This window comes from Crinia signifera, chromosome 5 (genome assembly GCF_055691185.1).
Source record: "Crinia signifera chromosome 5, ASM5569118v1, whole genome shotgun sequence".
Lineage (NCBI taxonomy): Eukaryota > Metazoa > Chordata > Amphibia > Anura > Myobatrachidae > Crinia > Crinia signifera.
In genome coordinates this window covers 222,396,108-222,414,620 of record NC_139221.1, presented here as the reverse complement: position 1 = coordinate 222,414,620, position 18,513 = coordinate 222,396,108, and the positions used below count along the sequence as shown (strand labels likewise).

Genomic DNA, 18,513 nt, shown 5'->3' with positions numbered 1-18,513 from the left:
AGAGTTTGTCATTAAGCAGTATTCAATGCTGTACAGCGAAAACGGCTTTTCCTCGCCGAAAATAAGCCTTAAATGGCGAGGTTCACCCCAAATGCGGCAAGTCTTCCGCATTTTGTGGCGAGCCTCGTTATCTTAATTGGCCGTTTCCACCTCGCCTCAGGGAACAGGCGAGGAGGCAAACGGCGAGTGAACCTCGCCTCAGGGGTAGTGTTGAATACACTGACGGCGAGTTATCGACACTTGTCGATAACTCAACGCCAGACCATTCAATAGCCCTCAATATTTTGGTCACTGCTTCCCAGATATTAATTACTGTATACATTTTTATGTCCTATTCTGGGCCAAATACAAGGGCTAAAGTTTGAAAGAAGTAAAACGCTGACAAGCTTAAGTTTCATACAGACACCTATATTACATGATCTTCTACTGTGTCAAGGTGCCCACAGACGCTACAATTGTACTGTGCTATGCGTTTTTGACTGTACAATGGTTCTATACAATTTTTCTTCCAGCTTGCTATGAGATGTGCACTTGGATGCATGTGATGAACCCATGTTTGTAATGTTAAATTTCAGATGTAGTCTAAAAAGTACGTGCAGCACGTACTTTTTTAGACATACAATATCGGGCTCCAGGGAACATAAACACCATCCAATAATTGTACATAAGATGCAATTTGTGCTTAAAAAGTACAAAACGCATTCGATAATTGATGCGTCTGTGGGCACCTTCAGTCTAGCACAGGTACAGTAAGCGCTAGAAGAGGCCACATTCCCCCCCAGTTCTCAGTGCTGCAAGATTTATAGACACACAGACCCTCATCTCTCTATCAGATTAATTCAATAAGCCACGAAGGGTGGGAGGTGATGCAGCCCCACATCAACCCCAAAAGTTTGCATGGAATTTGATTGACCCCTTCGTTCGGATGCACAGAATTACAGCCTGCCCTGAGTCCCTCCATCCCTCTTCCCAATCTGCCCCCCCCTCAAAGGAGGGGGGGCAGATTAGATTGAGAAGGGGAGGGGGGAGACAAAATATCAGATAGACCGACATGGAGGAAGAGACAGATGAGAGAGACAGTCAGGGTTGGGGTGGAGAGGAGAGCATCAAACTATCAGCTTTTAGGTCTATTTTATTCTGATTTTTTTTTTTTTTTAACAATTAATTGCAAATCTACTAAACCTAATTATCCACAACATACATTTTGACAATGCCATTTTTGTTCTTTGCATTCCCTTTCTGCGATTTCAACAAAGCAAACGAAGGCCAAAATGTTTTGTCCTTTGGACTTTATAAAGGGAGTACAGGGCAGTGGCACAAATGTGTTGGTCTTCCCTTGACAGACCTCATGCTCTATAAAGATAAGGAACTTTTCCCAACAATGTGCTGCTGCAAACTTTTATCTATGGTTTCTACTCCTTTTAATCTGTATTGCATGATTTATTTGTATATTGAATTTTTTTTTAAGTAATCCTTACAATCGGACCTGTGCCATCACTTGTTTGAAATTGGAGGGAGGTAAGAAAGACAGACAGGGTAGCCATAGAATATTCTCATACAATAAACGGTTTAAAGACTACATAGGGAAAATACAGTATGTATTTAGTAAGACTAGATGGACCTGATGCCTCCACATTCTTGTATCATTTATGCAGACATTTACTATCTCTGCAGGCAATCACCTTGCTGACCGAGCTGATCAGAGACAATTTCCGGAACAGCAAGTTGAAACAATGCCTCTTACCATCCCTTGGAGAGCTGATTTATACTGTTGCCATTCAAGTAAGTTGAAAACATTTTATGTATGTATGCCATGTCTGTAATAATGTAATTATGCATTCCCAGTGTATCGTGTTTAAGAGATTGTGGGGTTTTCAATGTCGGTTTTAATAACATAGTAGTTATTATTATAACATACAGCGACCTGAGTGCATGAGTATGCAAACCTAAGCATTGCTTTACAGGGCAGGCCATGGCAATAAGTGGTTGTGCCAGGCAGAATTCATATTAGGAGACCAGATTTGTTCTATGAAGGATAATTATATCCATTGTTGTGGAAGGTGTTATGCTGCATGTGTCATATATAACAGTAATAAAGCAATATATAACATCCTAAGGTGAAAATTTACTAATTAAATTCTAGCTATCATATTCTGGAATGTACAGACGTAGCCGTGCTTATCGTTGCTGTTGAATAACCATCCTGGTGTCCTTGTTGCGCCGTGAGAAATGGACTGTTAAGGTGCACTAAAGCGTACCATGGCGAAAGATGATCCAAAACATGTAATCACACTGCTTCACCGCTGGGTGGCATTTGCTTCAGTAATGAAATCTACAGTACAGTGCTAAATAGCCGCGGATAGATATGGCACTACAGAATACAATTTACATGTTCAGTAATGTACTGTATGCCTGAGAAGCAGGCAATTGCACTTTACAATAAATACATTTTTTAAATATAATAATATTGCGTGCATTGTGAAATTTGACAAACCCAAAGCATAGCCCCGAGCCCCATTTACCAGTCATCTAATAAGAAAAGAACTCCAGGTGCCTGCAACAGGTGTGAATGAGATGACAGGCCTGTGGTACAGTAGCCATAACGGCCTAGCAGTTAAGGCCACTGCACGCTGTGCCTGGGGTTTGGATCCTGCTTGGTGATAAACGTTTAGGGGAAGGAGCTTGGCTCTGTATACGGTGGACCTGAATGGTAGTCCACACACATAGAATACACTTTGTACAAAGCTGACTGAGCGTTTTTTCTACCAAAAACTATGTGCAGTGGAAGCATCGTGGGTTGCTGGGGCAACCAGTACACACAGTGACGTGTCCTAGGAGAGGGAGATACCCTGAAGCAGATGTGACGCGACGGGACTCCCGGCTCCATGCGGAAGTAGGAGCGAACAGGGCGGGTGATATAAACGGGTCTTCACGGGATATAAGGGGCACGGTTAGCCCCAAAACGTCGGTTCACAGAGATGTTTTATCTTGAATAAACTTCACTGATTGATACTCCAGTCTCCCGAGTGCCACTGCCTTCCACTCCCCCTCTCTCTCTCTCTCTCTCTCTCTCTCTCTCTCTCTCTCTCTCTCTCTCTCTCTCTCTCTCTCTATATATATATATATATATATATATATATATATTTTCTTTTGGACTTTACTATCATTTGATTTGAAGGTTATTAAAGGCTAATAGAGAAATAATCACTAAAGGTCTATGAAAGTGCGCCAACTCACAACTGATATCCACATTTCTCTTTTCCCCATCCAACAGGGGTTCTTGTGAGTCCGGCAGCCTAGTTACAACATTTAACAAATTGGTGGCGCGAAACAAGAGTCTGTCTCCTATATATATATATATATAACACAGAACACCCATTTTGGAAAGCACCGCGGCATTACACCTCTTATCTGGAGTGCCGATCATTCAATCTCTACTATATATATATATAAAAATATATATATATATATATATATCTATATATATAGATATATATATCTATATATATCTATATATATATATATATATAGATATATATATAGATATATATATATATAATATCCCCAATACTCCTCTCGCGCTTATATGCACAATAAAAATGAAATAACTTTAAATTCCAATTGCGGCTGCTTAACCACCAGGTTTCCTGAGGGCTAGGAAACAATACCCACAATATACTTCCCAAATGGTGGTATAGCACCTAGATTAAATGTCCATGTGTCACATCAATGTTCATAAAACCAAAAACTTTGGATTTCCAAGAGGTTCTTTATTCAACTCTTATATAGTTCAAACAATGACCCAACGCGTTTCGTCTAATATAGACTTCATCAGGGGAAATAGTTCAAATTCTTCCAATGAATATCCAGACGTGTTATACCTCGTCCTTAGAAGGCTATAGTAAATCTTCCTGGAACTGGATCTGCAAACCGCCCTAATTCTCTAAGGGAATCCCGAGGTAGCTTTTCTTAGTGGGGATTAGAGTTGTAATATATCAGCCCAATTCTCTGAAAAAAAAAAATATATCCTATGTATTCAGTGCTGGACCAATTCTTTTAGTGCAGGCTTATATTGAATTATTATCCAATACAGATAGCACCAGGTGAGTCCTCCTAAATGAGCTCCTTCTCCTACAGGAAAATCCACAACATTGATGTGACACATGGACATTTAATCTAGGCGCTATAGCACCATTTGGGAAGTATATATATATATATATATATATATATATATATATATATATATATATATAGCAGGCAGGATGGCGCGGCACTCACAACACTTGCAAGAATCTATGCAGATAGCCAGGTATGATCAACGTTTCAAAATTTAATTTTGAAACGAGCTCCTTCTCCTACAGGAAAATCCACAACATTGATGTGACACATGGACATTTAATCTAGGCGCTATAGCACCATTTGGGAAGTATATATATATATATATATATATATATATATATATATATATAGCAGGCAGGATGGCGCGGCACTCACAACACTTGCAAGAATCTATGCAGATAGCCAGGTATGATCAACGTTTCAAAATTTAATTTGTCGTCAGGATAAAAGTTCAACAATAAAACTGACCTTAAATAGAAGTCACCAAGTGCAGAGGAGAGCGGGGAGGCCGGGACGCAAGTACGTACCGCCGTTCTGAGCGGCTGACGTCATCCACACTGGACGCGCCAGCCTGTGACAAAGATCCGTCACCAAGGAAACCAAAGATGCTGAAAAACGGGGAACAGCTGTTAAAGAGCAGTGTACTAATAGAGACATGCGTATAAATAAATGAATAATCAAAGGCATATCAGACATGGGGCTGAAAGACATATACAACATATATTGACAAAACTCAATGTCTGAACACAGAAAGAAAAAATTGTTCATTAAGGGCCCTCGGGGCAACGCAATCTAACTGATGGATCCACCACAGTTCTTTCTGTAGCAATAGACGAGACCTATTACCGCCTCTTTTGGAGGGCAATATACAATCAATAATCCGGTATCGCAAACTGGAAAGAGAGTGTTTATGCAAAATAAAATGTCTTGCGACAGGTTGGTCGCTCCGGCCAGTTTCAAGGGCATTACGTATGGAACTCCTATGCATGGCCATTCTTTCTTTCAGTTTGCGCTCAGTCTTGCCCACATATATTAAACTGCAGGGGCAGATGATGGTGTATACAACAAAACTAGAGTTACAGGTAAAATGATGACGGATATTATAAATTTTACCAGTATGTGGGTGGCTAAATATTTCTCTAGGAAGCAAGAACTGACACATGACACAGGTGCAACGAAAGTTCCCCACTTTTTTGGGTAGCCATGTGATAATGCCAGCCTCAGGTTTGTATACAATGTCAGTTTTCACCAGCAATTGTTTGAGGTTCGGACCTCTAGTGAAGCACGGCATAACCCGAGTTTCTTGAAACGGTAAGGACTTGTCGGATTGTAAAATGGGCCATTTAGATTTAACACTAGACATACCAGTTTCAGAAGCAGCATTAAAGCGGGACACAATAGGAAGTATTTTAGCCAATTTATCTTCAGTCTTAGCTGAATGCAACAATTGAGTGCGGTCTAGTTTTAAGACACGATCCTTGCACAGGGAAAGTTCATTCCTAGCATATCCCCTTTGCTCCAATTTAGATTCAGAATTCATCGAGTTGTTGTCGACACATGTCGTCATTGCTGTTAATACGTCGATATCTGATCATCTGTGAATAAGGAAGGCTGCAAACCAACTTATGGGGGTGACAGCTTTGGGGCTGCAGCATGGTGTTACGGTCCGTGTCTTTGATGTAAACACTTGTGATAAGGCGATCATTCTGTCGACAGGTCTTCACATCTAGGAAATGTATAGAGTCGAAATTAATATTAAAAGTGAATTTAATGGGACTGTCAGTGAAGTTATGTTGGTTGATGTGTTCACTAAGAACACCTTGAGGACCCTTCCACAATACAAACAGATCGTCAATGTATCTTTTGAACAACTGGCAATGATGGGAAAAAATATGATCAGAAAAAAAGACGTCAAACTCAACTGAAAACATGAAAATATTAGCGTATGAAGGAGCAGCCACGCAACTGTAAATAAAAAATATTATTGTATAAGAAAAAATTGTTGGTAAGAATGAACTCCATGCATAGCACAATGAACTCAATTTTATCAGATGGAAACTTACTATGTTTAATAAGAAACTGTCTGAGTGCTGCCAACCCCTCCATATGCGGGATAACTGTATATAAATTTACAACATCGATGGTTGATAACCAACAGTCCTGCTCAATATCCAGATGCGGTTAAAGTTGTTTCAGGAACGATGAAGTGTCCAAAAGAAATGACGGTTGGGACTTAATAATCGGCTGTAGTAAATCGTCAATGTAGGTAGGAAGTGGTTGAAGCAAGGATCCTTGAGCAGCCACTATGAGGCGGCCAGGTGGGGGGTCAATGCCCTTGTGGATCTTCGGCAGTGTGTAAAAAATAGGCACTTTGAGTGCACTTGGGTATAACAGATCTTTAATTGCCTCAGAGATGATATTTTGATCCACACCTAGCTTCAGGATCACAAGGAGTTGTTTTTGACAAGCCGCCGTGGGGTTTCCTGCCAACTTTTTGTATGTGTCTAAATCAGAGAGGTGTCGTTGAATCTCACGGTCATAATTGGCAATATCTTGAAGAACAACTGCTCCACCCTTATCAGCACCTCTAATGATAAGATTATTATTAGCACTGAAGGTTTTTAAAGCATGACGTTCGTCTACAGATAAGTTAGGGTGTATAGTGGTATGAGGAACCAGTCTAGAAATATCTTGATAAACCATCTGTGTGAAAGTTTTGATAGTGGCATTCGCAGACTGTGGTTCAAATTTAGACGGTTCTCTAAATTTTTGGATGGCAGGGGGGGAATGGGCATTTCATCAGATAGTGTCTTAGGGTTTGGTGGTTGATTATGGAAAAATTCTTTGAGCTTAATCTTACGAAGGAATTCATGACGCTCAATCTGCCATAGAAAATCACTGTGAGGGACTGTGGGAATGAAGGAGAGACCGCGGCTTAGAAGCTGTTCTTCACTTTTGGACACAAGTTGAAAATCTGCGCTGGGTTGTTGGCGGACAACCCCATGGCAGCTTGTCAAAAACAACTCCTTGTGATCCTGAAGCTAGGTGTGGATCAAAATATCATCTCTGAGGCAATTAAAGATCTGTTATACCCAAGTGCACCCAAAGTGCCTATTTTTTACACACTGCCGAAGATCCACAAGGGCATAGACCCCCCCACCTGGCCGCCCCATAGTGGCTGCTCAAGTATCCTTGCTTCAACCACTTTCTACCTACATTGACGATTTACTACAGCCGATTATTAAGTCCCAACCGTCATTTCTTTTGGACACGTCATCGTTCCTAAAACAACTTGAACCGCATCTGGATATTGAGCAGGACTGTTGGTTATCAACCATCGATGTTGTAAATTTATATACAGTTATCCCGCATATGGAGGGGTTGGCAGACAGTTTCTTATTAAACATAGTAAGTTTCCATCTGATAAAATTGAGTTCATTGTGCTATGCATGGAGTTCATTCTTACCAACAATTTTTTCTTATACAATAACATTTTTTATTTACAGTTGCGCGGCTGCGCAATGGGTTCTGCGGTTGCTACTTCATACGCTAATATTTTCATGTTTTCAGTTGAGTTTGACGTCTTTTTTTCTGATCATATTTTTTCCATCATTGCCAGTTGTTCAAAAGATACATTGACGATCTGTTTGTATTGTGGAAGGGTCCTCAAGGTGTTCTTAGTGAACACATCAACCAACATAACTCCACTGACTGTCCCATTAAATTCACTTTTAATATTAATTTCGACTCTATACATTTCCTAGATGTGAAGTTCTGTTGACAGAATGATCGTCTTTACATCAAGGACACAGGCCGTAACACCATGCTGCAGCCCCAAAGCTGTCACCCCCGTAAGTTGGTTTGCAGCCTTCCTTATTCACAGATGATCAGATATCGACGTATTAACAGCAATGACAACATGTGTCGACAACAACTCGATGAATTCTGCTCTAAATTGGAGCAAAGGGGGTATGCTAGGAATGAACTTTCCCTGTGCAAGGATCGTGTCTTAAAACTAGACCGCACTCAATTGTTGTATTCGGTACTTGTTTCCTAGAACGGCGCCCACGATTTTGATCTTAGGCATCGCAAGGAAAAAAAATTGCGTCGGACGCATCGCATGCGGCCAAAAAATCGCATGCGATGCGACCGACACGATTACCACGATTTTACATAGGGAACAATGTTAAATGGCCCACAGACCCCAAATACCCACCCTGAAGTGTGAAATGGCCCCCCCAATTGTTAACGCCACCCCACGATCAACGTCAACCCGAAGCGTGGCGAGCGCAGCGGTACGCGTCCTCCGACCTATTCATACCCCCACTATCCACGTCAGCGTGGAGTATAGAATAGAAAGTGTGGCGAACGCAGCAAGCCACCGAGCCCGAAGCGTGGTGAGCGTAGCGGAACACGCTCCCGAAACGTGGCGAGCGGACACGGATTACTTAACATGTATTCCGCGTCCCCTCTCAGGGCTCGCTGCGCTCGCCACGCTTCGGGCTCGTATTCCGCGTCCCCTCGCGGGGCTCGCTGCGCTCGCCACGCTTTCTATTCTCAACTCCACGCCGACGTGGATAGTGGGGGTATGAAAAGGTCGGAGGACGCGTACCGCCGCCGCTCGCCACGCTTCGGGTTGGCGTTGATCGGGGGGGGGGGGGCATTTCACACTTCAGGGTGGCTATTTGGGGTCTGTGGGCCATTTAACATTGTTCCCTATGTAAAATCGGGTCAATTGGGCCATTTAACATTGTTCCCTATGTAAAATCGGTAATCGCGTCGGTCGCATCGCATGCGATTTTTTGGCTGCATGCGATCGATGCGATTTACATTTACCATGCATTTCTATGTAAAATCGCGGACGTCGCATCGCATGCCATTGTAATGGCATGCGATGTACATGCGATGCCCACGATGGGCGCCATTCTAGGAAACAAGTACCTTGCATTCAGCTAAGACTGAAGATAAATTGGCTAAAATACTTCCTATTGTGTCCCTCTTTAATACTGCTTCTGAAACTGTTATGTCTAGTGTTAAATCTAAATGGCCCATTTTACAATCCGACAAGTCCTTACCGTTTCAAGAAACTTGGGTTATGCCGTGCTTCACTAGAAGTCCGAACCTCAAAAAATTGCTGGTGAAAACTGACATTGTATACAAACCTGAGGCTGGCATTACCACATGGCTACCCAAAAAAGTGGGGAACTTCCGTTGCACCTGTGTCACGTGTCAGTTCTTGCTTCCTGGAGAAATTTTTAGCCACCCACATACTGGTAAAATTTATAATATCCGTCATCATTTTACCTGTAACTCTAGTTTTGTTGTATACACCATCATCTGCCCCTGCAGTTTAATATATGTGGGCAAGACTTAGCGCAAACTGAAAGAAAGAATGGCCATGCATAGGAGTTCCATACGTAATGCCCTTGAAACTGGCCGGAGCGACCAACCTGTCGCAAGACATTTTATTTTGCATAAACACTCTCTTTCCAGTTTGCGATACCGGATTATTGATTGTATCTTGCCCTCCAAAAGAGGCGGTGATAGGTCTATTGCTACAGAAAGAACTGTGGTGGATCCATCAGTTAGATTGTGTTGCCCCGAGGGGCCTTAATGAACAATTTTCTCTTTCTGTGTTCAGACGTTGAGTTTTGTCAATATATGTTGTATATGTCTTTCAGCCCCATGTCTGATACGCCTTTGATTATTCATTTGTTTATACACATGTCTCTATTAGTACACTGCTCTTTAACATCTTGCTGCTGTTCCACGTTTTTCAGCATCTTTGGTTTCCTTGGTGACGGATCTTTGTCACAGGCTGGCGCGTCCAGTGTGGATGACGTCAGCCGCTCAGAACGGCGGTACGTACTTGCGTCCCGGCCTCCCCGCTCTCCTCTGCACTTGGTGACTTCTATTTAAGGTCAGTTTTATTGTTGTACTTTTATCCTGATGACAAATTAAATTTTGAAACGTTGATCATACCTGGCTATCTGCATAGATTCTTGCAAGTGTTGTGAGTGCCGCGCTATCCTGCCTGCTATATTGCATGTTCCGTGCTGCGGAGGCACCGACCATATTGTTACCAGTTGTTTGGAGTGCCGGACCTTCCCTCCTCTCTCTCTCTCTCTCTCTCTCTCTCTCTCTATATATATATATATATATATATATATATATATATATATATATAAATATATATATATATATATATAAATATATATATATATATATATATATGTGTCTCCCGACTGACCGGCACTCCACAGCCTGAAATCAACTCGCCCCCGGTGTCCATCCAAATAAGATATAATATACATCCTGGGGTGGATGTCACTCAGAGTATAATAAATTAAGCAATCTCACAACAGACTGATAGTCAACGTTTCAGGGAATCTAACCCTAACCCAGGTCTTGATAAAAGGGTTAGATTCCCTGAAACGTTGAAGCTACATCTCTTTTTCTATCACACATGCACAAACACAGAGGCAATCAAAAGGTAGCAGACTAACTTTCGAAGCATTTGGTTTGAGCAGGCTTACTAGTACTGTATATACTATACATGTTTAATGTCCTAAAAAACAAACAAACAGGAATTACACAACATTAGTTTTTCCTGAGCAGGATCCAAACCCTAGGCACAGCGAATAGCATGCTGTGGCCTTAACCAAAGACCATTATGGCTACTGTACCTGATGCAGCTTAGTGGCTGTGTATACATGACACTACACTACAGCACTGTTCTGTATACAGTATGTACAGTATGATGTGGCAATGAATGGATGGAGGCTGATGGGAGGGGGAGATGCAGAGCTGTTTGCAGTGAGCTTTCAGGCTATGCGAGAATTGAAGTCAGCGATGCTGGGGAGAAGGGGGTGGTATAAGCATGTGCTAGACTAAGCTCACTGTGTGAATGGCTTTTGTGAGCATCTCTTCTGCTAAAAAGAGGTTTCTTAACCACTTTTTGATCTGCCCGTTTACGTCTTGTTACTACACATTGAGGTACACTGTGGGTCAAATAGCGGTATGACGTCCAATGTAGCTGAGTGTCAAAGCATACAGTTTAGGTTGAAAAAAGACATAGGTCCATCAAGTTCAACCTTTTCTATGACCTCTCAGAGGGTGTTGTCTAGATAATAAATCCCCTTTTGAATATTTTACATTTAATTTCTGAATTACAGTAGGTTCTACCCCTGGATGTTTTTGGCAAATAAATGCTTGCCAACCTTAATTTAAATATATTTATTGTGTCTGCCAACACCACTTCTTTTGAAAGAGAGTTCCATACTTTTACTGCCCTCACCTTAAGAAAAGCCTTTCCTTTGGAGGTTACAAAATCTGAGCTGGAGTGGGTTATTCTGGTTGATTCACAAGACTGCGAATTTGCAGCCTTGTGTGTCCACCAAATCCCACCTTGCCAATGCCCGGCCGCCTGCCCCCTCACAGTGCAGGTTCGCCCGCTAAGGTTGCGAATAGATGTTTAGCACAAACATCCATTTGGATGCATGGTTGCCAACCATCGAAAGATATGGAAGGTGCACGCATATAAAAGTTACTTTCAAGTCACTTCCATATGCTTCCACGCTGAAATGGATATGGGTGGGCAGCTGACACCTGGTGATGTCAGCTGCCTGCCCCCTGCACCCGTGTCACGGCTTCATTACCATGAGAACGCCCAGCATTATGGAATAAGCATATGTTAATGGGACTGCCCATTACCCCCACCCTTCTCTGCCTCCTGCACGCCAGGTAGGGTGCGTGCACCCGGCGAACCGAAACAGAACCCTACGTCTGCAGAAATGCACCGAGGACCGAACGGATCAAAATAAGGGCCCTAGTCTCCGACCTCAAAGTAAATATGGTGTCTAACAGTTGGTAATATTGTCCCCTGATCAGGGCTGGGGTTCTCAGTACCCTAGGCAAAACTTTAACCTACTGCCCCCCCCCCCCCTCAAACACACACCCCCTCACCCCCCTCAAAGGAGGCTCCCAAAAATAGTTTGGTCCTCCCAGCCCTTCCTGGGAAGATGGAAAAGTCCCCTGCTTTCCCTGGAGGCCTCCCTTTGACATCCACAACAGAGTACAAGGAGTAGGGGGCAGTAAAGTATGGAAGTATACCTCAAGGAAAAGTATGGTGGTGAGGTGTTATTGCACATTCCTCATAGACAGCCATGATTTTTTGATAGTCAGACTTGGTGACACGGCCTCCCCCCCCCCCCCCCCCCCCCAGATCCTGGCATCCTAGGCAGCTGCCTAATGGTAGAGCCGGCCCTGCCCCTGATATATTTGTACATGTTAAGCATGTCTCCCCATAAAGGTCTATTTTCCAATGTAAACATTCAGAATCCAGCTAATCTGTCCTCATAGCTTAATGACACCAACCCTTGGTTGCCCTACTGTGGACTTTTATCCAGTTCGACAATATCCTTTTTGGAGTGAGGAGCCCAGACTTGTAGTCCAAATTCTACATGAGGTCTACCCATTGCCTTGCATAGTAGCATGATTATTTCGGCACCCCTCACTTCCATGCCCCTTTTTATACAGGCTAGTACAGTATCTTGTTGGCCTTATTGGCTTCTACATGACACTGAGGACTGGACTCTAGTTTGTTGTAAATTTGGACTCCTATTTCCTTTTCAAAATCTGATTTACCCAATTTTTCCCCATTTAGATTGTAAGTAGCATACTGGTTATGCCTACCAAGATGCATAACGTTACTTTTATCAACAACGGCCCTCATTTTCCATTTTTCAGCTCTTATTTGTTCTAATCACCCTGCACTGTACAAGGATGGATTCTGTGCTTTATATTATTAAGAAATATATTATATAGAAGCGGCCCTAGCACCGATCACTGTAATACACCACTTAGTATCCAACCTGAAAATGCACCAATGACCACCACTCTCTGTTCTCTATCCTGCAGCCAGTTTATTACCCAGCTACAAATTTTTACCCCTAGACCCAAATCCTCTATTTTTTTACCACTCTCTTATGTGGCACAGTATCAAAGGCTTTTGCAAAGTCCAGGTAGATCACTTCTACACCATACCCCATATCTAGGTTCTTTGCTGACTTCCTTGTAAAAACTTATTATGTTAGTTTTGACAAGAATGCTTTTTTTTTTTACAAACCCATGCTGGTTTCTACTGATTATGCTAGGCCCCTCTAAATAATTCAGGATACCATTTTCTAAAATTCCCTCATATAATTTTCTCACAATTGATGTTAAGCTCACATGTCGAAAATTTGCAGGGTCAACTTTCTTTCCGTTTTTAAATATCCCATTTCCACATGCATAATTTTAAATAGTCCTCACCTTCCATTTACATCCTTTGTGTGACCAAGTCCAAACCTCATGCTCTTTATTTCCATGATATACAACATTGCTGAATTGTTTTTGTGCAGTTGGTAAGGTCTTTACACTGGCAAACATTCTTAAAATTGTCGTTATTTATTGATACTTTAAAATATGTAACTTTACATTGCCATTACTGTAATGTACTGTATCAGGAAAAATGTTTCTCTGAGACAGTCTGCCCATCACAAAATTAAGGATGTCTATGAGGAAGACATCCTTGTAGTTATTCATGCAGGCGGCAGTTGTGGATTTCTAGGATTGCTGGAAAGTGAGTATTGGTGGCAGTGTGGGGTTGGGGGTAGGTTGAAGTTTTTCCTACAGTGCCCATACGCCTTATATTGGCCCTGCTAGTATGCTGCATGTAGTTTCTATTTTAATACAGGTTGAGTATCCCTTATCCAAATATGCGTTATCCGAATTATTCCGCAAACCATACATTCCAGAAAGTGAATTATTATTTTTTTTCTTTTGCTAAAAATTTACAGGGACCATCTGTACCAGCACTACTGGGGACATGATGGGTGGGGGGAATTTAATAAGATGTGTATTGTACTTCACATGTGATGTTGCTATGGACAACCAATCAGATCCTGTCTTCTATCTTCAGAGGGTGCTAAATAAATAAGAAGTAGATTCTGATTTGATATGTAACTGGCACTATATATGTGCAAGAAAATAATTGCTTGGAGTTCAAATTCAGTGCCTGAGATAGTAAACAAATTTTGTTTCATGTTTTTTGAACAAATAAAATATATTTGTGTGTATTTCATGTGGTCTATTGAAAATTTATACACTATCGATGGCCAGTTGCACTTTTGCCATTGATTGCAAAGGCAAGGATGGCCATCCCTATCCTGTACTGGAAACATCATGGAAAATTATAAAAATTTATGCTCATCCTGTTTCTTATATAGAGATGGGTGAGCATCTAAAAGTATACTAATTTCCTCTTCCCCATGGTGCTACTTGCCCTTATTTTGTACACCAGAAGTAGTATTTTTCTACAAATAGATGAAAAACTTCCTTTTCTTGTCTTTAGTTTCTTTGTTTTGTATAGTCTCCTACCATACAGATATACTTTTGTTGGAAAGTAATCTTTATGCAAATCCCAAGCAAATAGCTTGCAGGAAAAGGAAATTTACTGATACAGTAATTATTTTTTTTTTGTATTGCTTATTAAAAGTTTCTTATATTTGTTGGAAATATTTAAAATATGTTATTATTCCCTTACGCAAAGAAAAACACAAGTAATTTACATATGGGCAGATTTTTATGATGATTAAAGGAACATTTCTAATGATACTTCTCCTGTAATGCTTGTCCTGTATCTCTAATGTGCCTCCTCTCCTCACATGAGCACTGGTTGTGTGCATCCGATTTTATTATGTATTTAGCATTATGCAGAACTATGTGGGCGTTTATAGCAATATCTTAAAGGGGCCCTTGTTCCATTGATTCCACAAATTCAGCTCAGCAGCAGTTGTTAAGTTTATACCCGATTAAAGTGCCCTAATTCATTTCCCCCAATCATAGTAATGCCTAAGTTAATGTTCTGTCCATAGTTTATTTTTTGCCTAATACTTGTGCCCTCATTCACAGGCCCTGACATAACTACAATTGCAATGGTTTCTCCATCTCGGAGGAGTGTGGACTCCCATCTTCTGTAGTCTATGGGGGGGGCAAAGCTCTCATGTTGGGCACAGCATTAAAAAGTGAGCAGGTCCGCCGATGTCAGGGGCAGGCCCGGAAGTGCTGTCACTGTTGGGAGTGTGCCCAGCACCTACGGAGGTGCAGGGCTTCCTTCCCCCAAGCTCTACCTCCCTTGCATTCATGCTGCACGAGGCGGAGGGGCTGTACAGCACCCTGCTAAAACAGCCTGGTGTGAACACTATTTCTGCTCCCAAAATGCATAACAAATGCATTTATCAATATTTCATTTAGATGCCCAATGCTCTAGTTTATTTTAGTCTTTCTGTAGAGAGACTACATCATGATCCCATTTAATTATCTTACAAAGTTTAGTGTCATCAGCAAAAATGCTCACTATACCAAGTCCTAGGTCATTAATAAATATATTAAAAATGAGTGGCCCCATCACAGACCCTTGATAAACAACACTTACATCTTTATCCCAACATGAAAATGTTCGATTTACCACAACTCTCAGTTCCGTATTCTCCAGACAATTTTGCACCCAAGTACAAATGATGCTAACCTGTCCCATCTCCCATCATATTCTGTAGACCAACCTCATGTGAAGCACTATATCAAAGCCCTGTATTGTTTCACATTACAATACCCCAGTTTCTATCAAGTAACATAGTGCCCTTCAATTTATTTTATATCACATTATATTGATCAGGTCATATTATGCCGCATTACACAACTGCCTATTTCAGATTATGCCATATTACAGTGTCATGTTCAGACTATGCCACATTACAGTGCCCCCTTACCATTATAACATCAACTACACTCTACTCTTACTGATAAAAGGAAGGTTACCCTATACAGGCTGGGTTAGGTGACAAATAAATCAGAACCAATTGCTTAGTAGGCAAATCTATTACATTTGTATGCAACTAAATTAACTGGGTCTGGGACAATCTAAGGTTTGATTTTCGATGGGAATTCAGCCACGTGCTTTCCAGGTTATTACTTACTCGCATTGTGATAGAGATAGCCTTTACTTTGAGTTGCCCTGTTATAAGGTGCAGGGTCGGCAAATGAAATCTTTAGGCCTATCACACACTCATATTTTGTGGCCTCCCAATCCCTCTGGTAGTTCCAAGATGGTCTATTGCTTCTTTCCAGCCTCATCCCTCCCCCTGCATTTCCAGCCTTATCCTGCCTTTTGTCTCGCAGCCTTATTCCACTGTGTCGATCCAGCCTCATCCTCACGTACAGTAGGAGCCCATCTCATCTATCTTCCTTAGGCCATGGCTCAGGATGGCTAGCCATGGCTATCCTATTGTTCTCAGCTGCAATAAAATACATAGAACAATAGAGTAGGGGATTAGCAGAGTATTCCAATTACTCACTTAATCCTATTATAGAGATAGATGGCAGTGGCTACATCTGTATACACTCCAGTACCATTCCTACTGTGTCTTGCCATCACTATCCCTGTGTATCCAGCCTCATCCTCTATGTCTCTCTATCTCAGGCACCCACTGATCTCCCTTTTGTCTTTCAGCCTCTTCTGCCATCTTGCTCGTCATTATTTACCACCATATCTCTCAGCCTCACCTCCTTCCTCTATATTTCTTGTGCTCATCCCCAACCTATGTATCACTCTCTCACCCCCAACCTTTGTCTCTCTCTGTTTCATTTGATTTCCCCCACCTCTATGTGTCTCCTGGGTTGTAACTCCACCTTTCGGTCTCTACTAGTATCATTACTCCCCTGCGTATCTGCCCTATAATCCTGTGTCTTTCTTCAAAGTCTATTGTGTATCCCCAGTGCTGTGTTTCCAGCTTCCTCTCCCATACCACTTTCAGACATAATAGCCCCTAAATCCTTTCTATTAATTGGCATTTGAGTGCTGTTTGGTTTTGCAGGTCCCAGTCTGACCCCCTTTTCACACAGAAAAGCAAATTACCATGTCAACCATTTTTACCTTGTAGTGTGCTGGTCAACACAGGTATTTCTTCTGTGTGAACGAGTCAAACCAGGTCGAAATTCCAGGGTCTTTGCCCCTGGAAAATACCTGGGACTAAGTCCTTGGAATTTTGAACCAGGACCCATGTTAAAATTACCAGGTAGAAATGTTTGACTTGGTAATTTGCAATTTTATGTGAAAGGGGTATTCATTTCTAGCCCCCTTCTTCGACTCAAGCTCATGTCTCTCCAGCCCCACTTGTGTCTCTCAGCCCCTTGTCTGCTGCTATTCATGGCAGAGGGCATCTAGGCTCCCCTAGGATCCAGCAGCTAACAAAAAAAAAAATTCCAGTCACGTACCAGACTCCTGTGGCTTCCTATATGCTGTGCTGTATACAGCAGCAAAGCTGCTCCATTTTACAGGAAAGTGTGTCGTTAATGATTACTACATGTCTTAAACAACTTTACAAACCGTATGAATAACAATCACTGCAGGGAGTGGTAGATTTATTAAGCTCGGTGAAGGTATAACGTATCTGGTTTTTATCACCGGCCAATCAGCTCCTACCTGTGAAGTTACAGGCTTGGTTTGAAAAATGAGAGGTAGGAGCTGATTGGCTGGTGATAAAAACCAGACAGTTTATCACTTCACCGAGCTTAATAAATCTACCCCTGTCTGCTATGTTTTATCTGCAATTGCCTTTATTTGGTATAACTAACTAAATCAGTACATTGATTTCATATTTTAAGAATGACCAGGAGGCAAGACCTTTCTTTGAATGTAAAGTGTTTGACTATGAATATTACTTTTCTAACTGTAGAGCACTGAACCATTTATCTTATATTTACCTCGGTTTACTAGGAATGGGTCACTGCTAGAGGTAGTTTAGCCACTCCAAATTTTGCGCATCGGTTCATAATCACCTTATATAAGTGGAGAATCTGTCTCTAGCAACCATCAGCTTCTGTCCTACATCTAGCACTTTGACAGAAGCTGCATAATTTTTGCATTGTTTCTGTACTGTATTATGTTCATTCTGTTCAGAGCCTTGAGTCCTTCTGGTGCTATATAAATACAATTATTATTAGTTGCTTTGTGCAGCTACTCTTCTTTAACTCTCTCCAAAGCTTGATACATCCCGTCCATAGTGACAGTGACGGTTTTGCATGTCTCTGTCTACAGTTCCGTAACTGAAAATTAAATCCCTATTTTATGGGGTTTGTGAGATAGCAATATTTTAATAAAATGGAACATGAGGATATGTTCTGTTTTTTATTTAGAGGCTATTTTATGATTCCTGTAATGTGAGAGTTAATATTGCCTGTCCCTACTTCAACAATGGGATAGATCTATTCCAGATCTTCCTAGATGGGGGTCATATAAATCAATAACTCACATGTATTTCAAAGGTAACATCAGTACTTACATTGTACTGGAGT

The 18,513-nt window shown here is 41.5% G+C and overlaps 1 protein-coding gene across 1 annotated transcript in view; it reads left to right on the top strand.

Moving 5' to 3' along the window:
* ULK4 (unc-51 like kinase 4) overlaps nucleotides 1-18,513 on the top strand; it is a 704,158-nt gene that overhangs the window by 134,586 nt on the left and 551,059 nt on the right. Inside the window, exon 18 of the mRNA XM_083188569.1 lies at nucleotides 1,675-1,782. Within this exon, the coding sequence (XP_083044695.1) occupies nucleotides 1,675-1,782 (108 nt within the window). The remainder of the gene's footprint in view (nucleotides 1-1,674; nucleotides 1,783-18,513) is intronic.